The sequence below is a fragment of the Gallus gallus genome, chromosome 3, assembly GCF_016699485.2.
Source record: "Gallus gallus isolate bGalGal1 chromosome 3, bGalGal1.mat.broiler.GRCg7b, whole genome shotgun sequence".
Lineage (NCBI taxonomy): Eukaryota > Metazoa > Chordata > Aves > Galliformes > Phasianidae > Gallus > Gallus gallus.
In genome coordinates, this window is record NC_052534.1 from 96,067,319 (window position 1) to 96,091,593 (window position 24,275).

The 24,275-nt window shown below is 45.4% G+C and overlaps 1 protein-coding gene and 1 long non-coding RNA gene across 3 annotated transcripts in view; one reads left to right on the forward strand and one right to left on the reverse strand.

The window, feature by feature from the left end:
- Nucleotides 1-10,730: 10,730 nt before the first annotated feature.
- On the reverse strand, nt 10,731-20,388 carry LOC112532061. Its single transcript, XR_003074270.2, has 4 exons — nt 20,342-20,388; nt 15,402-15,718; nt 11,872-11,964; nt 10,731-10,979 (listed from the first exon to the last, which is right to left on the reverse strand). It is a non-coding gene; the product is annotated as an uncharacterized LOC112532061 (long non-coding RNA).
- The window catches only part of TAF1B (TATA-box binding protein associated factor, RNA polymerase I subunit B), a 44,706-nt gene continuing 40,070 nt past the window's right edge, over nt 19,640-24,275 (forward strand). For both annotated transcript variants that reach the window (NM_001006416.2, XM_015276038.4), the window contains exons 1-6: nt 19,640-19,725; nt 20,452-20,550; nt 20,893-20,980; nt 22,820-22,917; nt 23,228-23,323; nt 23,958-24,090. In NM_001006416.2, the coding sequence (NP_001006416.2) occupies nt 19,708-19,725; nt 20,452-20,550; nt 20,893-20,980; nt 22,820-22,917; nt 23,228-23,323; nt 23,958-24,090 (532 nt within the window). In that variant the 5' untranslated portion in view covers nt 19,640-19,707. The remainder of the gene's footprint in view (nt 19,726-20,451; nt 20,551-20,892; nt 20,981-22,819; nt 22,918-23,227; nt 23,324-23,957; nt 24,091-24,275) is intronic.

Consider the following 24,275-nt stretch of genomic DNA (forward strand, 5'->3'; position numbering starts at 1 on the left):
AATGAGAATATATCCACGGTGGGTGAAGAACTGGCTAAAATGGAAATGGCTGATAAATAATCAATGGTGTAGAAAGAGGCTATTTAGGCAGCTACTGAAGAGTTAATCTTGGAATCAATGGTTCTTATTAGTGAGCTTAGCATACAAGTGTGCCTGTATTAATGGCATTTACTGCTGATAAAGACAGAAAAATCAGAATACAGTTCAGAAAACCTGAGGAACTTCAAAGACCTCGAGAAGAAAAGGATGGACTTCATGGAATGGCTTGGATTGGAAGGGACTACAGGGATCATCAAGTTCCAACCCCCTGCCACAGGCAGGGCCACCAACCTCCAGATCTGGTACTAGACCAGGTTGCTTCGGGCCACATCCAAGCTGGCCTTGAACACCTCCAGGGAGGTGTTCCAGCACCTCACCACTCTCATAGTAAAGAACTTCCCCCCAGTATCCAATCTAAACCTTCCCTCCTTAAGCTTAAGACCACTCCCCCTTGTCCTATCACTATCTACCCTTGCGAAAGGTAGATTCCCCTCCTTTTTATAATCCCTTTTTAAATACTGTAAGGCCGCTATAAGGTCTCCTTGCAGCCTTCTCTTCTCCAGGTGGAACAAGCCCAACTCCCTCAGCCTGTCCTTGTAGGGGGGGTGCTCCAGCCCTCTGATCATTTTGTGGCCCTCCTCTGGACCCTCTCCAACAGCTCCACATCTTTCCTGCATTGGCAACCCCAGACCTGGACGCAGTACTCCAGATGGGGCCTCATGAGGGCAGAGTAGAGAGGAACAATCACCTCCCTGTCCCTGCTGGCCACCCCTCATAGAATCATAGAATTGCTCAGGTTGGAAAAGACCTTAAAGATCATCGAGTGCAACCACAACCTAACCATGCTACCCTAACTCTAACAACCCTCTGCTAAATCATGTCCCTGAGCACCACATCCAAACGGTTTTTAAACACATCCAGGGATGGTGACTCAACCACCTCCCTGGGGAGCCTATTCCAGTGCTTAACAACCCTTTCTGTAAAGAAGTGTTTCCTGATATCCAACCTAAACTTACCCTGGCGCAACTTGAGGCCATTTCCCCTTGTCTTCTCACCTGTCACCAGTGAGAAGAGACCAACCCCACTCTTGTTGTAAGCACCTTTCAGATACTGGAAGAGAGCAATAAGGTCTCCCCTCAGCCTCCTTTTCCCCAGACTAAACAGCCCCAGTTCCTTCAGTCTCTTGTTGTAGGGCATATTCTCCAAGCCCTTCACAAGCCTTGTTGCCCTTCTTTGGACCTGCTCCAGCACCTCCATGTCCTTTCTGTACTGAGGCGCCCAAAACTGAACGCAGTACTCAAGGTGAGGCCACACCAATGCCAAGTACAGGGGCAGGATTTCTGCCCTAGTCCTGCTCACCACACCATTCCTGATATAAGCCAGGATGCCATTGGCCTCCTTGGCCACCTGGGCACACTGCTGGCTCATTCAGACGACAGTCCATCAGTACACCAAGGTCCCTGCCATCAAGCAGCTTTCCAGCCACACTTCCCCAAGCCTGGGGTGCTTGTACGGTTGCCTGCAGGGTGCCTGTAGGTTGCCCCTCCTCTGATGGAGCCCGGGATACCACTGACTTGTAGGATAGGGTCACGTATATTAAAAAATTTGGCTTTTCTATAAGCTTGGAATTAATCTTCTGACAGACAAAAGGCCAGAGAATACTTGTGCCTTTAAGGCAGGCAGCTATGGTGAAGGAAAAGGCAATTCTGGTGTTTGCAACCTTAGGCTTCCCTTGTAGTCAGTGGGGAGAAAGAGGGCACTGTGATTTCCCATTTTAACAGAGACAAATGAGCTGTGCAAGAGACTTACCTTAAACTTCCCTAAACTTTAAATGCCTCGCTTAGGTTAGATGGACCTCCCTGAGATATGCTGGCATGAAAGCCCTGCTCTGCACCCCATTTTGTCTTGTGGTGCTGCTGACTTCTGCTTGAAGCAGTCTGTGGGAGGTAAGCACGGCTATGAAAGTCAGACTCCTCACATTTCAATTATTTCACAAAGGACAGGGTGTCTCAATTCTACCTTTTGCAGCCCTCCTTTTTGCTGCTTGTGGTGAGCTCAGCTACAGCAAAGTGCTGCTGTGGGCAGAAGCCTTCCTACAGCGACGCTCACCAGGCATCACCGTGCTGATTCACAGCGGGAATCACTGCCTCGTGCTCTGCCAACTTGCAGATACATCACCAGAGGATGCAGTGCTGGGGGTTGTATTTTTGTGCAAACTGTGAGCCCACTGGATTGCAGGGTGGCAAAGTCTGAGGTGCTGCTCTCAGCTGGAAGTTCACAGTCAGGCACACAAGGCAGATGGTGTCCCAGGTGCCTCAGGGAGTTGTCCCTGGAGGTATCGTCCTGCTTATGGCTTGCAAAAATGCAAGATGCCGACGTGAAATTCCACCAAAATGCTATTTGTCCTCTTGATTTTGGCTTATTTTTTTTCTGCTCTGGGCATTGCAGTGCTGCATTTCTCACCCAGACTGTTGCTAGGAGACACAATGTGCTTCAGCAGCATCACCTGGCTCCTGGGTGGGGTGCTTGCACCTCCAGTGCTCTGTCAGAAAGCTGATGGGAAACACTGCCTTTCCTTGTGCCTGCAGTGACTATTGGGAGCCATCGCCATGCCTGTGTAGGTGAGCGCACACTCTGCATGCTGTGTGGGTCTTCATGCCGAAGTACAGAAGCAGTCATTCCCCTGGCCATTGGGTTTGCTTCTGCTGACAGGCAGCGTGGAAATTACTCCATAGTACGGAAGAAAGCCACTCTCTATGTAGCTTTCCCAGGGAGAAGCAATCAACCAAGGGAAAGAGGATGCAAAGTGGGGGTGCCTCCAGCCTTTCCCCCATGAAATAGGGCCCCTGCTTTCACTGGGTGCTGCAGAGTGAGTTCAGGTTGTAAGGAAAAGGTGGGGCACACCTCCTGGCAGGGTAAAAGTCCCATGCAGGGAATGCTCTGGGAAGTGTGAATTCTGGCTGTTGCAATAGGGTTTCCTCTGCAAGCACCTGTGTGAGCACCGTGTGATGAGGGGAGGGATTCTGCCACGCTCATCAGGCCTGGTGAGACCGACAGGGGCAATTAGACACTGAGGGGAAAGATAAGGATCACTAATCAACTTGCAAATCATCTAATCAAACCACGCTCTTCACATCCCACTGTTCCAGTGGATTTATAACTGTAATTATCCTATTTAAATTTTTCCCCCAATCAATTCTACATGAGTATTTATTTTTGTGCACTAAACATATTGTCCTCCATAGATCCGAGGAGTTTTTTATAGCCATGCTTCTCAAACAGGCACCTTGCATGGCAGCTCTTAACCTTGATGCATGTACAGAAGCAGTGCTTCTGGGGCACTGCTCTCGGCTGAAACACAGCATTTGATGGCACACATATATATATATACGCTGCATTGACCTGTAGGGTACTTTTCTTAGGGATTCTGTAGGAAATCTGAATATTAGTAGAGAATGTAGCTGTACTCTTAAAGATTTACAGAGATTCTTTTTAGAACAGTTTGATTCTCAGAGCAACTCAGATCCTTACATCTTTGGTTTGACAGCGGGCCTTGCCTTCTCACATCAGCTACACCCAGCATGTCACATATTGCAGGAAGAGCAGTCTCCTTAGGAAATACTTACATTCCCCAACATTATACAATTCAAGGGAAGTTTTTGAAGAGCTTTCTCTTTTCCATAAAAGAAAACCCCAGTAGAAGTGCAGCGGCCGCTTTGAGGCCTCTGTTAACAGTCTTCTGAAAAACCTCTTTAGAGCCAGTGACACTGAGAGTAACCAGGAATCCTTCACTTGCGTTCCCCAAATGGGAGTCCCTCCACATCTCAGGAGATGATGCTTCAGGTGGAAACAACCATGTGGAAGAGGCAGAGCTGGACCTCATCCCTCTTCCCTTCCAATCCTCGAGTGGGGAGTGTGTTGGGAACGTGCTTCTCCTGTGAGGCGGTGCTAAGGGAGCTGAGACTGCCCAGCCTGGAGAACGGGAGGCTCTGGGGGATCCCATCCCATGTCCATAAATACCTGAGAGGAGAGTGCGGAGAGAGCAACGCCAGACTGTCAGTGGTGCCCAGGGCCAGGACAAGAGGCAATGGGCACAAACTGGAGCACAGGAGGTTCCCTCTGAGCACCAGGAGCACTTCTGTGCAGTGCAGGTGACAGAGCACAGGCAGCCTGGAGGATGTGTGATCACCTCCTTGGAGCTCTCTGGAAGCCCCCAGATGCAGTGCTGGGCACCCTGCTCTGGGTGTCCCTGCTGCAGCAGGGCTGGGCCCGAGGCACCCAGAGGGCCATCTAACCCCAACCCCTCTGTGATTCTGTGAAAAGCCGCAGGTTCTGGCTCAGGTCTCTTCTGATAGGATCTTGCAGATTTCTTCACATGTCAAATTCAATTCTTGGCAAGAAATTCAGAAGCTTCAAGGTCAAAAAAGTGACGGGAGCCACTGCGTTTGTGAATTATCCATGGAGGAAAATGCAGTCTTGTCCATGGTACCGAGCCAGCATGCTAAAGACAAAAATGAAATTAAAAAATTATTTGTGTAAGTAAAACTTGTCCTAAATAATATTAATGACAGTGCTATTATTGGGATTGCAGTGTGTAAAGCCAGGGAAAATTTTAGTCATTTTAAGCATAAATCTTTGGAGCAGAGAAAGGGATAGACATTCGCCAGCTGTAAATGAAACTGCATCTTCATGCTGCACTACTCAACTTGCTGTGGCAAATCCCACCAGATAAACCCTTTTACTGACCTCGGAATATCAATCCCCTGCCATGGATTCCTCCACTGCAGTGAGAAGCAAAGCAGGGCTCATCACAGCAAGTGTATGACACTCAGGAAATTGGAGAGCTTTAGTAAAAAAGAAACAAATCCCACCTCCTAAATCAAGAAGATTTTGCGGCCACTGATGCTTTCCATATGTGGTGATGCTGTATGCTGAGCCAACAACATCTCTACATCCGCAGTCTCAGAGCTTAGAGGTGGCTGTAACACATCAAGCACAGCTCTGTGTTGCTACTGGAATAACAGACTTCAGCCAGATGCCAAAACTAAAAATAAAACGAGCCCCCTCTCTAAAATGTATTTATATATTTCAGATGGGAGGGGGAGATGACAAACAGTTGGTAAAAGCAGCAATTCATTGAATAAATAAATAAATAAGCTGCATAGATTCCGGAAGAAGCATTGAATGGCATTTAGTGAAACTGAAGCGGTTCCTTCAGTCATACATACAACATATTTAAGGCAGTTCTGGGAAAGTTCAGGGAAAGTTGACCAGGAAGGAAAAGATCCCCAAAGAGGTGCAGAAGAGAAGAGAGCACCTTTCCAAGCCTGGCTTTATCGCTTGGTTTGGAGTTAATCCAGACTGGCTCCAGTAGAACAGAGTTTTCTGTCTGGGCTCCTCTGCCATGGTTTTACAAGCAGTCTGCTCAGAATTACAAAATAAATGTGTGGCTACACGGCCCAGAGCTCTCATTCTGGAGCAGCACAGCTCCCTGCTCCATAGGTTTTATTGTGTCTGGATATGGCTGGCAGAGGCAGATCCACACAGCAGAGGAAGACTGGCCAGAAAGTATAGGAAATTTTTCACTCAGAGGGCAGTGAGGCCCTGGCACAGCTGCCCAGAGAGCTGTGGGTGCCCCATCCCTGCAGGCGCTCAGGGCCGGGTTGAGTGGGCCCTGGGCAGCCTGAGCTGGTGGGGGGCAGTCAGCCCATGGCAGGGGTTTGGTGGGTGGGCCGTGAGGTCCCTTCCAACCCAACCACCCGGCAATTTTATATGATTCTGTGATTTTGTGATACTACGAAGCGCTGATTTCAGGGCCGTGCCATCCTAACATCCCCACAGCCCTCCCCAGCCATGGGATGCTGGGCACACTGTGTCCCGCTGCTCACCGGCAGCTACATCACATCGAGCTCCTGGGCCGACAATGGGGCTATTAAATCTGCTCAGCGGTAACGTTTTGTAACTCCGGCCAGATGCAAGAGTAACAGCCTTTGCTCATCTCTCTGCGCAGTGGTTGGAAATACGTCCTCCAGATCCCGGCTGTCAGTGAGTTTGGCCAAGCTTTTCCCTACGAGAACTGCCGTGGCCCCTCCTGGATGACTGCAGCAGGAAAACTGAGTGCAAGCTGGAAAGCATTAAAACTCCTGACACTTCCAAACTTTGAAAGCAAAACAATGAAATGAGAAAAAGCGGAAATCCTGGACTGATGAGAACTCTGGGAAGCCAATTATGTTGCAGAAATGGATGCTTATAGCTCCGTGCTGAAGCAGAAGATGCAACGCCACATTTAAAATGTGTGACAAATTATCTACAGTGAGCCTTCATAGCACCACACCAATAAATCAACGTTATGTTTAATGGGACACTGATGTGAAGGCAATATTGGGATTCAAATACAGCAGAAGCTCAGATGACAGTAGGGGATTACATTTCCACTCATGGTGCATTAATCAGTGATTTGGATATCTACCTGCACACCAACAGGCCCTTGAGCTATCCATACACCAGAAAATTGAAAACTGAAATCAGGGCTGCATATGTCGCTCTGAAAGTAATGCCTCCTATTTATTTCTGTGGGAACTACGACAGATGCAATAAGCACAGAAACACTGTTCGATAGAGTGAAATCTCAGCTACAGAAAACTATTTTTCAACCACCATTAGGCCTGCATTTTTGCTAGTGATGAACAAGAGCCTGCATGCCACACTCGTAACAATCTGCACCAGTGGAGGTGACCCACTGACACTGTCACCACTGCTGAAACACACCACTCACCACCTCACTGTGCTCACACCCACTGCTTGGTCTCCATATATGATCACAGGTGTTGATGGATGTCAGCGGGTGCCATTTTTTCTGCATGAGGAATTCATTGACACACCTTTGCTTCATACGCACTTCCGTGCCACACACCATCGTGTCAGAGTGCCCCTCTGCTGCCATCTGTCACACGGCAACACCGTGTAATGGGATATTGGTGGGAAGGTTCAACCTCTACTGCCATATCACCAACACCCACCTCTGAAGTCATGGGCAAACATCATATGAAGGATGCATTACTTTTGGAGCAGCCCTCATAAAAGATATAATATAGTTTATATATATACATAATAAAACATTTTGATTTTTAATATTTTTTAGTAAAACATAAAAAAGAGAGCAAGAAAGCTCATAAAACTAGTGGGATATGTGGCCCTGTTTTGTGAAACAGATGCCTCAGGTTGGTTCCATGGCAGTGGCTGCAGTTTTCAGTGAGTTCTCAGGGAGTTCATCAGAGATTTTTGATGAAATTTTATTTTTCCTGTGCTTCACCCTTGAAAACAGTGCACACATACAGATACTGCCGTGCTGCTTCCAGTTCTCTGAATTACTTCTTTTCCTTCTTTTTCTTTTTTAAGCAAGCCCTCTGGTCTCTCTCACCCTTTTGCTTCAGCAGTGTCAGCACCAAGCTTCCCATGGCTGTTATTTATACAGAGCCCGAAAGCCTGGGCTGTATTTCCAGCCCTGCAGCAGCCGATGGCCGGCAGCCAGCCGTGGAGCCCCATTCCAGGCTGAAGCTGCTGCATGCAGCTGCATGGCTTGTGCAAAGCACGGCTATGTTGAAAGCTTGAAAATGACTTTGCACTGTTTGTGGGTTTGGGCCATGTTGACTTATTTGTAATTTAGCAATAAAGCATATAAATATGTAGAAGCATAAATTGTACTGGAAGGAAATCTGTGTGAAACAGAAGGCGACATAATGAGATGAGCATCTGTGCAATACAGCAGTGAAATCAGACTGATGCTATGGCATAGAGCGCTGGTCTTTACTCTTTGGAGGTGTCAAAGCTCCCCTTGATTTAAAACGCACAGTGCATATCCATGTCTGTGCTTTATAAACAATAATATGTGGCTGCATAAAGGAATTTTTTAGTGGTTTGCAAAAAATGCGTACTATTTCAGCAGCTCAGTGCTTTGGGAGAAAGGTATGTTTATGACACTGCCTGCGTTTGGCATCTAACCCAGATATGATCCATATAATGGAAATTAGGAGCCTGGCTGTATTGCAGAAGTTCCTGGCAAGTTGAAATGGGAGGACTGGGGGGCTCTTTCTGAGCTGGAGTGTTTGGTGCCTCCGCTGCAGAAATCCAAGCAGCGAGGCAGTACAAGTGAATTTGGACAGTCATATCACTGAGATCCTAAAGGCATCTGGTAGATACCACACGTGGATGGCCCTGCCTTGTCAGCCTCCTGTCATCCATGTACACCACCAGGTTTTCCCCTGCACTGGGACACTGATGGCTGTCACCTCTTCCTATAGCCATGGATGCCTTCTGCATACAGCAACATCTGGGAAAAGAGGACACGCGATAAGAGAAAGTTATGCAGTGTCATCAGCTGTTCCCAAAGGGTTGCATAGCAAAAATGCAGAGTTAAGTGATTGTCTCCTTCAGATGCCTCACTTTATGCGTTTAGGGTTTGAAAGCTACTGATAAAAGTGACCAGGAGAAACAGCAGTAGAGGACATGTAGTATGGCTTCAAGCTGTGCCAGGGAAGGTTCAGGCTGGACGTTAGGAAATACTACTTCTCTGAAAGGGTGGTCAGGCACTGGAATGGGCTGCCCAGAGAGGTGGTGCAGTCACTGACCCTGGAGGTGTTCAAAGAGCGTTTGGATGTTGTGTTGAGGGACATGGTTTAGTGAGAACCATTGGTGATGGGTGGATGGTTGGACTGGGTGATCCTGTGGGTCTTTTCCAACCTTGGTGATTCTATGATTCTATGACAGGCAGTGTGGACAGAAATGATAAACTGGTTGGGTGTGTGTGTGTGTCACCAATGGCAGAGCCCTGCCAGATCACCAGGTACTGATCATTGTGACTGTATTTCCAGAGACCTTCAGGCTCAGAATCTCACCTCCTCTTCCAAGAATGATCAACCAGGACTGAATGAAATCTATAACCCCTGGAATTCAGCTGACATTAACGTCGTGATTTATTAATTGGCAGTTGGAGAAAAAGAAAAAGAAAAAAAAAAAAGAACAAATATACTTTTCTGTATCTTTGTGCCTCAGATGAAGACTAAGAAAAAACTGTTTGCATCTTCTGATTCTGGTGGGATGAAGGGCCTTTGTGACACTTTCATGAGCTAGGCTAGGAGAAGGCTTAAGCTGTGCATCAACCCTTTCTCAAGTCCTGCTTCTTAATGCAAGATATTCTCAGGAAGCGTTGGTTGAGAGCTGTGAGAACTGCAACTACTTATTAAATATACATATATACATAAATAGTTAATTTCGCTTCTCCCCAGTCTCCTCACATATTACTTCTGCTTCCCAAATGATGAAGCCTTTGGAGCAGGGAGCCCATAACAGTGTTACAGTGTTGGTCTGGAAAGCACCCAACAAACCCAGAGAGAAGCTCCAGAGCACCTCTGGCAACATGGGGCTTCCAGCACCCATCTCTCCAGATGGCAGCGGGTGATAAGCTCAGGAGCATAGCTTCTATCTCTTTTTAGAGCCATAACATGTCTGCGTGCGACTGATGCTTTCCCTCAACAGTTGTACCTTGTCCAAAGAGAGGTGAAAATGCAGCACTGCAGGGTTCAGCCTCCTTGGCCTGGCTGCAGGTCTCTGATCCTACTGCCAGGCTGGAGATTCTCTGCTGCCCAGCAGAGTGCACTTTTACCATCTCCCATTTTACCAAGGATAATTCTGAGCCAGACTGTTTTGTTTCCCGATGCGCAGTTACAGAGCTGCTCAGCCAGGTATGTTTTCCTGTGTGGGTGGACGTAATCTATGCCTTTGCCAGCACCTTCTTAACTCTTTTGAAGCCAAGGGTCACACAGGAGTATTTTCTGTTGCTGTCAACCTATGCTTCAAAGTTATTTCAAACTGGCTTTGTGAATGGATTATTTTAACATGCCTTATTACAGAATCTTGAAAGAACCTTCCTGCAAGCTTAAAAATCACCCAGTTAACGAATCAACAGCATGCTACTTTTTTTTTCCTCATTGATCTGTGAGTAAATAAGGGTGGAAAGTGATTTTCACCTCAGATGTTAGTTCTGCAGTAGTTTCATGTATTCATCTTGTCTGCAGACCTTCGTTTGCCAGGCAGAGGTGTGCATGGGGCTCTAGAAGAGAAGCAAATACAGATGCTTTCTCGCTACCTTGCCAAAGCACAAGAGATGGAAGGCCAGTGGACCAGAAACCTTTGAAGGTCCCTTCCAGATGAACTGTTCTATTCTGAATGCCAAGAACTATCATCCTGAAATTTGCAGACGTGTGTGCCAGCCCCTAAACATCAGGTAACCATCCCCATTCCTTTGGAAAAGGAAGTGTGGGGTCTGATCTGCCTCTTCATATTTCAAACTTCTTGTCCTTCTATACACGTATGGCAGAACTGTGGTACCCCCAGAATTCCTTGTCTGTAGTCTTTGATGACAAAGTTCTCATCCTACATATGTTTCCCATTCCCAACTTTTGCAGCAGTCCTCCTCTCTACACCCATCCCCAGCTGCGCCCCTCTGCCTGCTCTGGGTGTCTGTGTAACCTCAAAGTGGGGAGAATGCCATGGGCTCCCTCATTTCATCTCCATTGATTGGGCAGGTTTGACTTTCTGACAGGTTGAAGTGCATGTTCTTTTCAACATTTTAGCTTGAAGGTTTTTTCATTGTGGATTTTGAAAAGACACACTTCACACAAGAATTTTTCTTAAGCTTTTGTCATCGCTTCCTTTTTTTGGTATCAGAAAACATATAACAAAGTGAAAACCATTTCCCTGCCACCGCTGTCCAGCTCATTTATTCAAACCCTCATGTATCTACCTCTGCCTTATCTCCTCTCCCCGCTTCCCCTCCTCCAGAGATGGAAATGCTGATCAGATGGGTTCGCCCATCTGGGTTGAACTTTGCAGGGCTTCTCCCACTTTGGAGATCAGCTCCAGTCGCAGTAAAGTGCTATGAGCTACAAGGAAAAAAAAACAACCCGTCAACAAAATGTAGGCAAGACCGCAAAGTACAGTGTGTCTGTAGGAGGAATATATTCTTAGGCTGGGGAAATACTGAATTTTCACAACATTGAAGCAGGTAATCTGGAGGAGGATGGAATTTTCTTCCTAGCACTCCCTAGTACAAATAAACAGTGCTGAGAAAACAAACTTGTTTAGGTGAGAGAGGGCTGAATTAAACAGCGGTATCCATTTGTGGTCACCTAAAGCTGCTTCTGTGCAGATCGCTTATCTTTGTTTACTGTTGTAAATTGCCTAAATGGTGTGAGCAATGCTGGGGATGGGTGGATGCTGTTTACGCCTTTGTCTGAGATTGCTTGCCCTTGTCATACAGACATGGATAAGATGAAAACAAGATTCCCAGCCTGAACATAAGAGCTCCCTTTTCTTCCTTTCCAACGATTGTGAAGTACACTTAGAGTACATTAGGATTTTACAATCATTAGAATTAATTAAATGATTCCTTCATAACTTGAATGTACTCTTGAATTAGCTTATAGCGTCCTACTTGCATGGCTAAGATGAGAAAAATGGAATAAGTATTGGGAAGGAACCAATAATTTGGGCATGCAGCGTTTTTACCACACATTATTTTCACGTGAGAAAATAGGCATCCATTCAACTATCATCAAAAAGCCCAAACAAAACCCCTAGGTGAAATCAAGCCCCAAACCCTTGTTCTGTGAGGCCACACGATTTCACTCAGAACATTCAGAATGTGATCAGACCACTGCATGGAAGTGATGCTGTTAAATACGTAGGTGCTGGCTTTTCCTCAGGAGGTCTCCACACACCATGGGTCTGCACCCCACCTTCCCAGTTTCCAGGACTCTTTTGAGGAGAGCTTACTTGAAGAGGTGCTGCAGGCAGGTAGCGTGGAGAGGGAAGTAGAACTCAGCATTTTTAAGCCTCTATAGCCAACATGGAATGTTTTCAGTTAACCTGTGCGCAGACCAACACAAGAAATGGAGGCATTACTAACATCTGTTAATTAGAAGTTTTAACGTACCAGTAGTAAAGAAGGAGGGAAAAATGAGTAAATAACAAAGACAACAGGGAAAGAAATCCTTGATGCAATAGTAAGCAATCACTGCAGAAGGATGTGCTGTGGGATTACACACTGATCTGACTAAGGGAACTCGTGGTGCATGGATCTTCAGATCCATCTGTGAGTGGTGACAAGGATGCTTCAGTTTCCCAAGGGTGAGCTAAGGCTAAATACATTCAGCTCTGATAATTGCTACAGTATACACACACATGCCTAGCCCAAGTCGGTGGCCAAGGGCATGATGCAAAAGCCACTGAAATGAGTGAGAATTTTTTCATTGTCCCTAAAGGGCTCTGGATGGGATCTTACTGAACAACCAAATGGTTTTATATTTAAAACCAGGAGAACAACTAGCACAGGATCACAATGAATACTTTTAATGGCTTTAGAAGACCAGCAGGTGGACAATTTTCAATCACAATTAAATCACTGTCCTGAACTAGTAACCATGCTGTTTAAAAAATAGAGTCTTAAGATGGAGCATATCAATAAACTGGAAAAGAGTGTGACTCATCCCTAATTCTCCCTTGTCATCCTTATTGCACAAAATCACTTAATAATTCATTTTGGTGTTTTTCTTCTGATTAGAACACTCAATCCCTCTGTCACTGCAAAATGCATCCCCTTAAGCCAGAGTCATACCAATGGAACAAGACTGGGCTTCAATTCACTGTACTAAAATGAATCCTCACAGAGTCTCAGTTACATCTCAGCTCTGGTCAGAGCACGTCTGCTTTGCTTGCAGAACTGACACCTGAACCAAAGACTTTGGCACTGCAGGTGCAAAGCTTTTCCCTGCTACCTACAGGTTTTAAGGATATTGTGCAGGGCTAAGGGAAAGAGGAACCATCATGGCTCTGTCCCCTTTCCATAGTGTATTTAATAACCATCTCCACCACAAATACCCCAGCGTGCAGATGAGCTCAAAACACCGCTGAACCTTGCTGAGGCATAATATAGTCACAAGTTCTCCCCAGGCTGGTGTGAAGCTGTCTGTGTCCCATGGCACACTGTAATTTACAGGCTTAATCAAGCTATGAATAGCAATGGCGATCTTTTCTTTCTTCAGAGAGGACAGAAAAAACAGATGGTGAGAAAACGAGAGCAAAAGCCACTGGGGAAAAGAGATTGTAAGCCAAAGCAAAACTATGCCTCTATTTTATTATGTTTTCATTTTTGTCACAATAGTGGTTATAACTGCTTTTTATAGCCCTTCTCTTTAAAAAGTCATCCTAGAAACTTTATTGAATTTTTCCCTGTTCTTTTTTTTTTTTTGTAGTTAGAGCTCGAAGTATGTACTTTTAAACTCTCATTTTAAACTCTGCAACCCTGCATAAGCACATACAATAAAAACTCTTAAAAAGGCTGCATATAAATGTGGGGAATAGAAAACTGACAAAGATTTGTGGGTTTTTTTTTTTTTTTCAGTTTTAAGGATCCATTTACTTTTCCAGGACGATGTGTGGGTCAGAAGGACATCTACCCAACCTTTGTCACCTTGAACATGCTTGTCAGCACTGAAGAGTGCTGCATCCAGGGGAAGGTGCTCCTACCGGTTCTTCTGGATTCTCATGAACTCTGTCGTGTTCTCCTTTTGGCAGAGGCAGCTTGGGAAGTCCAGATTTGAGTCCGAAGCTTGGGAGCATTCTGAAAACAAGAGTCTGCATTCTGCTGGCTTCTACTTCATCTAGATTTGGCTGTCCTTCACCTCAGTGTATTCTAATGTAGAATGAAGCATCATGAGGTTTTGGAACAAACACTGGAAAACTGCTCCCAGTGCTTTGTGGGTCCACACACGGTGGCCTCTTGAAAGCATGATGGAAGGAAGTATCATAGGAAAAGGTGCAGATCTCTATTTTTTGAGATTTCTCCTTTTTCAAACCAGAATACAAGCTGGTGGTTCGTTGCCATAGCTTTGTTCTGTATCTTTTTTTACGAATTTTCTCCTGCTACCACATAACATCTTACATGATTGCATTTAAACTAGTCTGAAGTGACCATTAAGCATACCAAAAGATAGATATCTTCTGTTTGGCAAAACAATGTTTGAAAAAGAAGGAAAACTAAACTCTATTAATCACAGAGGTTATGTTGGTCTTGTCTGCTAAGACTAGGCCTGAGAAGAATGACTTCTCAGGTTGCTTTCCCATGCTGTTGTCTTTGTAGCATGTTGTGGGATATTAACGATTGTTTGGTTAACGAGGACTATGAATGTGGTATCTCTTCTGAAATGTAATTTAACTTGGAGCTCCACTAATGTGTAACTAATTAGAAAAGCTTCTGGAGCTGAAACATAAATTACTGGAAGATGGGTAAAAGCATGTCAGTCTGCTTAGTATGCAGGTCTTGCTCTGAAACTCTTCTGTGTCGTGACTCAATAACCAGGTTGATCACCAGCTGATCACTGTCACTCCCACTTATCTCAGCAGAGGCTTCTCTGGCACCTAGAGAATGACTAGAGCATCACAGTTCCTTTTTTTTTTTTTCCTTGCCTGATCTATTCTAGATATTTAGAGAGATTTTTAAAAGAATTGTGCTTAAGACGTCATCTCATGACACTGTGTGCCCCAAATAAAGTTTCTGCTGCGTCAAGTTGGATATTAGGAAAAATTTATTCTCCAAAAAGAGAGGTCAGGAGCTGGAATGGGCCGCCCAAGGAATTGGGGGAGTCACTGTCCCTGGAGATCTTCAAGAAAAATCTAGATGTTGTACTGAGGGACATGGTTTAGTGGGGAATACAGGTGATAGGTTGGACTGCATAATCTTAAAGGTCTCTTCCAACCTTAGTGATTCTATTCTATAAATGATGGGAGAGAAGAAGAAATGCTTTACAGGCCCTATTGCAAACTGTGCCAAGACTGCTTGTTATTTCTCTGCGGGAACAATGACCACTGAATTTTTCTAGTTATGGATTATGTCCACCAGTGATTCCATCTTTGCTATACATTATGTTGCATGTGGCAGGTTTCGAGCCCTGGCAGTCATAACTCTTGATGTTAACTGCTGAATGCTGGACAAAACATGCCTGCAACAGATATCTATAGAGAACGGTCCCAAAACTTATCGATACTTTTGAGTACTTAATTAATTACACGGTGAAATATGCCCCATGAACAACATAAAAAACCCTCCAAACCCTACTATGGCTTTGCAAAATATAATGGACACATTACTTTGCTTCCCTGGTTCTGCTGTTTTCTGCACTTCTCCATCTCTTACATTCCTGCCTCCTACTGCCCACGTGTGTTTCTTTGCTGTCCAGCATTAATCAGCAGAGGAGAGGTGTGATGCAATGCGCATTTATTGCATATGTGCAGATGTGTATGCTTACTTGATTAGCAGCCTCCAGCATCCTGTTAGGTTTGGATTCCTCATCGTGAACAGCTGTTCCCAGCAGTGTTATTCAGAGCCCCTTCATGAATCCCAGCTCCACAAGGTGGCTCTCGATTACTCTGAAATTGCCACTGTGTTTGCAGATGAACTGCATCTTCAGGGCTCTACAGATGCACAGTGATATAGTGGAAACCAAGATTGCCTTTAGCATGCTGCATATTCTTCTTTCAGTAAAGCTGGAAACGATGCAAAATCTAATCCAATTAAAAGTATTATAACTTGAAGGGACGTTTCATGTTAGCTGTTTAATAAAATCTGAAAAAGGAGAAAACAAAGGCATTGTACATGCCTGCAATATGCAAGGGAACATTCAATCCCTCACTGTCTACTCTGTGCCTTTGTGGCTGCTAAGATCACTTTCCTAGAAGTGTCCTGCCCCTGCTCTGTTGCTCTGTAGAATGAGATGAACATAGTCAGCCACTACTGGGGGGGGGGGGGGGGAGTGTTGAATCTCTGCTGGTATGGACAGAAAGAGGGCAGGTTGGTGCTCCTCAGGAAAGACAACCTGCCTTTGAAGGCTGGGACCCACAATGAGGTCTTTCTTTCCTGCCAGCAAGGACTCTGGAATTCCCAGGGCAGACCTCACAGCTAAGTTCATGGCTGACCACAATTTAGCATGGCTTTGGATCACATGAGGTAGCTGAACCTGAAGAGCTTTGCTCCTTAGATCAGCTCATGCAAACGTGAAGCCCTTCCCTGAGATGTGCATCTCCAAGGCAGATGGTTCGATGACTGCAGATGAACATCAGCTCTCCTTTGTGTAGGGTCACATATAAAGCTGGAGCAAACCTACAGCCCTGCAAAGTAACTCTGTGAGATGGTCTGGGCTGCAGTACATCTGAGCAGGTAGAACTCCATACTCAGTGCATGGCTGGATATGTCTGCCCTCACTTGTGTTAGTAGTATTGCTGCTTTCACCAGTCAAAAATTCAACTTCGTGCTGCTCACATCCTAAGTACAGCACAAGAAAACCTGAGTAATGTCTGAAAAAAAATGTTACGTGCTTTCTGTTTGGGACATTCAAGGTCACATTTTCAGGCTTTCCACATCAGGGCTAGAAACACATTTTAAAAATAACATTTGAAAGCTGAAGCTGTACAATAAACACTAAATATCACAAGGCAATTCTGCGTGTGCCCAAGCAGTAATGTTAAAATCATTCTTGTCGCTTCCTTCAAAGCTCCACTCAGCTCAGCCCCTCCCTGGTTACCCTCCCTGCCAGGCTGCCTGCAACCCCTACGCTCCATCAGCATTCCCACCTTTGTCCATTCCTGTGTTTGCTTCTTGCACAACTGCTCTCCCCACAGCTTTGTCTCTGCTGCACTTCTGCTTGGCACACCTTTTTCCCTCGACCCTTTCTGTATCATGATGACATTTAGAGATTGGTTAGACTGAATCCATATGGTTCAGATAAAAGCACCTCTATCTTGTTTTCCTAATTTCCCTGTGTTTTCTGTCTGTTTCCCTTTTTGAAGGTACAAAAAACAAATTGTGGGTGCTAATAACAATGTATATCTGCTATAAACTAGAATCTGGTAGATGTGCCCAGTGTTAATCTTTACAATCTTTAGAGCAGATGAGGTCGTGTTTCTGCTCCAGCTCTCTGTAGTAGATGTCTGACAATGGGTAAAGTCTATATGGGACTCCTGGGAGAATCTGTGATGCAGAAGTTCTTATCCCAGAGCCAATAAAATTTCATAAGCAATATCCTGAAGGATAGGCCAAAGGACATGTCTTTCGGGTCAAGATACAGTTTTTGTGCCTTCACATACAGAAAGTCTGCACTCAAGAGCCAGAAATGTGGTATCAGCAGTGGAACCCAGTTCATTAAAAATTCAATTCAATGGAAACAACAGGACATATTATTTATCTAAGCCTTGAATCAATCTGACTACTATGCATAATGATTTTAATTAGAAAAGTGAGCTGAAGCAGGAAGACAGTCTGTCTCCTGGCTTTGAAATTATCATATGCCTATCTATGCTTGGGTAACTTGTAATTAGGGACAAAGGTTACACATAATTTTATAAGCTGAAAAACCGGTTTTAAGCATGTCATCTCAAAAAAAAAAAACTATTTAAGAAATAGATAGAAGACTTGCTACCCCTATTACACTCTGAATTTTTGCTACCAGATTACTAGTTTGCTCTAGTTAGTTGATCGTCTTAGGAAACATGAATGTAAGCTTTGCACTCATAAAAAGCCTGAATACGTAGCTAGAACCACCAACACCAGTCTTTGTACAACTTTTTGTCTGAAGTTTGGTAGCCTTTCATATCTCTGCCTCACTTGCATGGAAAACACAGCTCAGAAAAGCTGAGCAGATTGCCCAAAAGCACAGAACCAGTGCCTGCCCACTCAAAAACTGCTGGGCTATCACACCAGTATGCTCAGAATTACACTAATATTGGTCCCCATGCAGTCCCTCAGACTTTTCTTCTTTTGTTCCTTCTCTTCAGCTGCTACCACTGAAAATGAAGTGTTCTGGTTTTGATGAACTAGCAGAGTTCTGTCACTTATGCTTCCTTCCACATTGCTTTGCCCAGGTGTAATTAGCAAGCAGAAGTCCTACCGCTGAGGCCCTGCCTCATCAAAGCAGTCATTCCATGCTTAATTTAAGCGAGCTCTTCAGTTGAGTTAGGTCCACGGAGAGGCCTGCTCACTCACAGGCTGACTCCAAACCCGAGCCCAGCTCCTAGCAGGAGGAAGGCCGCGTCTTCTAACCACGACACAGCCCTTCCTGGTTTACCATATACAGAGCTGCTCTGATTTCTTTTCAAGATGGCATTTCATCTCAGAAACTCATTACAAAAAGATCAAACTCCATCACACGAAAAGGTCTTGCTTTCCCAGAACTGTGTTTTCGCAAACAAAAAAATATGGAAATTAATATAACAAGTAGGATCTGTTTCATCAGAGTGCTAGCCACCTTTCTGTGAGGCTGATGATCACCTTTTTACCATGTCAGGAATTATATGCATAATTCTCTCTAATGGGTGTTACAAATGTTCATCCCACACTGAAAGAAGATCACAGTTGGCATGAGTAATAACTTTTTTCCATGAACCCCTCTAGCTCTGTACATATCCTCCAACATCAATGTAACCACAGCTGTCAAGGGAGCCTCACCTCTTTCCATGTATATTTTAGCTTTAATTTTTTCCCATGCTTTCACTCAGTGGGTTGTTTTTTTATTTTATTTTTTTTTAAGGGGCCTAAACTTAAACCTGTTCTCCAATTCTGTGGGCAAATTCATTGCAATAACAGACCTCCGTGTTTAGACATCATTATGAACACAGCAGAAATTAGAGACCTACATCAAGATCTGGAGGTTTGGTGCTGTTTTGTTTTTTTTAACTGAAAGCAAATTTCAGATCATCATTTCCCTCATTCAAGGATCCTCAAGTGCTTTACATAGTCAAATGTGTTCTGCTCTCCTTTTGTGAGGGCAGCAATCGGCCCCCTCCAACAGATTTGGCAGGGTGTCAGGTGGGGCACAGGCATGGCCAGGGAGATTTGAGGATGCTCAGCAGGGAGGCATGGTGGTGGAGGGGCACACATCCCCTCTGGGATCATGTACCTTCAGAGGTGAAGCCCCTTGGTGAAGCTCCTCGTGTTCCATCAGAGGTGAAGCCTCCATGTAACTAATCTCTGTGATGCTCCTGTGTCCCCTCAGAGGTGAAACCTCAAAGTTCCCACAGTGAAGCTCCCATGTCTCCCCAAAAATGAGACATCCACGTCCCCTCTGTGAAGTTCCCCATGTTTCCTCAGAAGTGAGGTTGGATATTAGGAATCATTTCTTGTCAGAAAGAGTGGTGAGGCACTGGCACAGGGAGGTGGTGGAGTCACCGACCCTGGAGGTGCTCAGGAAATGTGGAGATGCGGCACTGAGGGACGCGGTCAGTGGACATGGTGGGGGTGGGTTGTGGTTGCACGAGATGATCTTTAGCAGTCTCTTCCAGTGTTAGTGATTCTGTGACCCTATGAAGCCCCCATGTCCACTCAGTGAAGAAGCCCCATGTCCTGCCCTCCCGTCTCCGTCCCAGCCCGGAGACGAGGCGCCCAGCCGGTGACAGCGCTGACGGGGCCGTGGGGACCTCATCCCCCGAGAGACCGCCCGAGGCCTCCGGGCAGGGCCGGAACGCAAGCGCCGGGGCTGCCGTTTCCGGGCCGGCCGACAGCGCGGGCGCTCGGCGCGGTTTCCATGGTGGGATCTCCTGAGCGGCTGCCCGGCGCTCGGCGGCATGGACGAGGAGGACGCGGTGCGGGGCGGGCGTGCTCCGGGAGCGGCCGGTTTCGCTGGGCCGGAACGCAGCCGCGTAGGCGGCGCTGCCCCGCGGGGCGTTCGGTGGCCGCGGGCGGGGGGCGGGCTGCGGGGCTCCGGCGCTGGGGCGGGTGAGGCCCCGGCAGCGCTCCCGGCCCGGTGTCGGGGTTGGGGCCCGGCCTGAGCGCGGAGCTGCCCGGCACGCGCGTGGGGCTTTAGAAGCGCTCCCCTTCCTGCTTCTTCTGTGGGAAGAAGCCTCTGAGAAGAGGGTTTCCCTCTTCCCTCCCCCCCCCCCCCCCCCCCCCCCCCCCCTCGGATTGCCCCGGGCACGGCTCTCCGTGCCTTGTGCAGGCTTCTTCCACGTGGTTCTGCGCTATTCTGGAGATTCGTTCTCACTTTCACCTCCAGGCCTCCGTTCCCCTTCCTGTTTCTGATGGGTGTTTTTTCTTTGTTTTCTCCATCATGCCCTGTGCCCGAATTATTGGGGCTCTGACTTAGTTACCAGCTTCCCGTTATGCTGAAGTTCACATGCAGCTCCTTGCCAGCTCACACGTTGTTGTCTGGGACGAGCTAATAGCAAACACTGCCACTGCCTGTTGTCTGCATCAACTCACCTCAAGGACGTTCCATGTCTGTAGCTAAATCCTGAAGGCTGTGCAGTAGCCAGGCAGTGGGGTTATCTGCTGTATTTGAGCCTGTGAAACTATTTGCTTTTTCCTTCCAGGGAGATTTTAATGAGCGCTGTGCGCAGTGTTCAGAAGTAAACTGGGGTCTCACCGATGGAGGCAGATTTTATTGCAGAACTTGCCACAATGTTATTGAGGTAAAAAGCTGAGTTGTTGGCCTTCAGACTGCTTTATTTTCGTTATGTCTTGGGTTTTAGGTCACAAAAATGCTACATGGTGTGACCTGAGTGTCCTAACAGCGCTGCCTGGATATTGCTGTGCTGCAGCACAGCACTGCTGTGACACGCTGATATGTGACATGCTGACATGTGACACCTGTATGTCCAGGACCGTAATAACCTATTTTTGCTAATTCTCAATGAAATATTTTGTCTGTTTTAAGAAAACAGAACAAGTAATTCCGTTACGTTTTATGATGGGGTGATTGCTGCAAGTTAGGTCTGGCATTTTCCTTGCTGAGATGTGTTATTGTTTTGCAGAGAACTCGAGAAGTTGTAAGCACTGATGTTATTCCTAATGCAAGAGTCCAGACAATCTCCAAAGGCTCTAGAAGTCAGAAAAAAACTGGTATGTACACAGAACTCTGTGTTCTGCATAAGAGTGGATGCACTGATTCACTCAGCACATTGTCTTCCAACGGTGGCTGAAAGCAGATAGCTAGAAAGGACCAAGAACAGGAATGTAATGCATCCCCAGACACTCTCAGAGCCTTCAGCAGCCTCACTCTCAGTGAGTTCCAGGGGCACAGGTGGCCTCTGTGTTGATGTCCCTCTGTGAGTTGATGGATGTTGTGTGTTGGGCTTAGTGTTTCTGCCACTTGGATCTGTGCAGGCTGCTGCTCACTGAGGATGGTGCATGGTGTTCATTCAGATGTGGTGATCCCTTTCTTGCTTCCTTGTGTTGACTGTCATGAAAGAGCTGCCTGTGTATGTAAGTGAAGTGTGGCAATGGTCCAGCTCTCAAAATGTTTGCCCAGCTTGCCCTGTGTGCACTTGGCCCCGTAACCTACACAGAGGCCTATGTGGATGGGATTTTGTGCAGTTAGAGTAGCTAGTCTGAGGTAGCTCGGTGGTACATCTTTCATCCAGAGTCACTCTGCACTTAATTTCATGATTCGAAAGAGCAGTAGCCGTGAGATATTGTGATATGCTGTGCATGTTATAGTAGGGATGCTCCAGGAGCTGTGTATGTGTACTCTGATGGCTGGAGAGTTGGTTTGTTTTTGTGGCCACTTTCAAAAAGCAAAAATGCATTACAGTGCTGCATGAAGCACAGGGCTGTCTTTTATCTCTGATAGGCTGACCTATCTTCATGTACTGCAATGGCAGGAGATGACTACATTCCTTTGAAAAGAACAATTGTGGGAAGTTGAAGGGAGGAGTGAAGAAGGGCCTTACCACCGCCACCTGCCTTTCTCCTGCATTGCTCCAAAAGTCAGAGCTGAGACTTCGTGCCTTTTACTTCTCATCTTGAGCTTGTCATTAGCAATCCCCCATGCTTCTTAGCTTCATACAGTCCCTTCTGCAAGTGCAGTTGCGTGAGACTATGACAGTTTATTTTCATACATGTGTAGGGTTAAGCTGTATCTGTGGTTAACAGGTAAAGCCAGCATCCTTAATGCACGGGAGTAACTTGGGGCAGATAACTTCTAAGACGGTGAGATGCAAGGTGTGACTGGAAGGAAAAATAATGAATAGCAGCTGTGGAGTGAATGCAAAGAGTTGGGAGCTACAGAGACATTTTTTTTTAAGACCAAGAGCATGTGGAAAGCACTTGTAAATATGGAGAGGTATGGTGGAAAGAAAATGTAATGCTGTCTGAGGAATTAGTGAATAGATTGGAGCAGGCCTTAGGAAATTCATCTTATGCTGAGATATGATAGGAGCTCTGAATGTCTGAGAAACTTTCTTTCAGTTAAACCTGTGTGATTCCATGAGAGACAGTGGTGAAAAACATGGTGACACACACACACACACACATATATATATATAAAATATATATTTATCTTCTATAATATCTATATAATTTCTGCCTGATGAGGTACTGCAGTGTAACATGTTTCAGTTTTTCATGCTCAAGGTGGGGAAGAAAAGACATTTCATTTTTTCAACAACAGGTTCTACTTTAAAACTGGTCACTAGGCAACTCTCATTTACAAATGACGTGTTAGAAATGATAGTGAAATATATTAGCATTTAGAAATGTGGTTAGAACAGCACTTGTTCAGTAATAGTCCTTTCTTAAGCCTGCGTGTAAGTGGAAGTTAATGGAATATTGAGTGTAATGGTCTTTGCTTTCATATCTGAAGTTATTTAATAGAGATATTTCTCTATCCTGGTACAAGGTAACAGAATATGAAGTGGAAATACCTTGCTTAAGGTTTAAAAAACACTTTCTTTTTAATAGATGAAGGCTGGGAATGGTATGTTTGTGAAGGCTTTCAGCTGGTACTAAAGCAACAAGCTGAAGCTTTGGAAGCATTAGGAGTGTGTCCACAAATGAAGGTATGTAGAGATCGGTGATGAATCCTACCAACTGTGAGTTGTGCACGCTGTGAGTGTGCAGCAGAGGTGTTACTTAAAGATACTGTAATTTTTCAGGTCAATCAAATCCCTCTCTTTCAAAAAAATATTGAGCGCATGTAAACAAACTTAATTCTCCTTGTAGTTATAAAACATGAAGGAAAAACTGGAGGTAATGAAATCAGGGCTGGAATATTATTTAGGTCCCTGAGTTAGCAATTACATTCTGTTTCCTCAGAAATGAGTGGTTTTCTAAACCTTGCACTAATCGTTGTCCGTTTGTATTTACCAGGATGAAGTTCTGTGCAATTTTTGGAGGCGTTACCTTCAGAAGAGCCAGCAGGCATATTGCAACAGACCAGCTGGTGAAACTATCAAGGCATTATCAGTAAGTGAAAAGCTCGGATCCTATGAGATGTTGCTTACCTTTTTTAAAGAGTAACAAGAAAAAACTTTCTTTAAGCTGCATACCTAACTCGCATTAGTCTCACTTCAGTGAGAATGTCTTCTAAATGGAGTAGCACATGCCCAGGCTCCTGAAGTTACTTATTTCATTAAACTCTGCTTCTATAAATTGCCTCCTTTCTGGTCATCATAGCAGATTGGGCCGTAACAGAATTACAAAGAATTTTTTTTTTTAAGGTTTGTTTATATACTGGTGATTCGTAGAGCAAGTAGATATGTGAACAGCTTGGATTTCAACTTCATAGAATGGCCTGGGTTGAAAAGGACCACAATGATCATTGAGTTTCAACCCCCCTGCTATATGCAGGGTCGCCAACCACCAGACCAGGCTGCCCAGAGCCACATCCAGCCTGGCCTTGAATGCCTCCAGGGATGGGGCATCCACAGCCTCCTTGGGCAACCTGATCCAGTGCTTCACCACCCTCTGTGTGAAAAACTTCTTCCTAATATCCAATATTCATGTGCTAGATCTTCTATCTGTTATGCTTTATTTGGTTTATTCGGATGAAAACAGTAACTAACAGTAGATAATAATATGTCTTGTTTACAAAAAACAGGTATGTGATAGCAGTACAGATATGGACAGTGAACCAGAGCAACACAGCCTGCTTCATTTTTTATCCGTCTCTGAAAGCGACGGGGATCTACAGACAGATTGCAGCTATGCCTCATCAGCTGGCAAGGTCTCAGGTAGGAGCAATGAAGTGAAGTGTCTGGAAACCATTCTTGTACACAGCTGAGGTGTATTTGTGTAGAATTGGAAGGACTTTCTGATGTGTAGCTGGAAAGTGTAGGGTTTTCAATCCTCTTTGCACGGAGGTATTTTATATTCTACCCGTAGCAGAAGGCTTCATTTCTTTTTTTTTTCCCCTCTA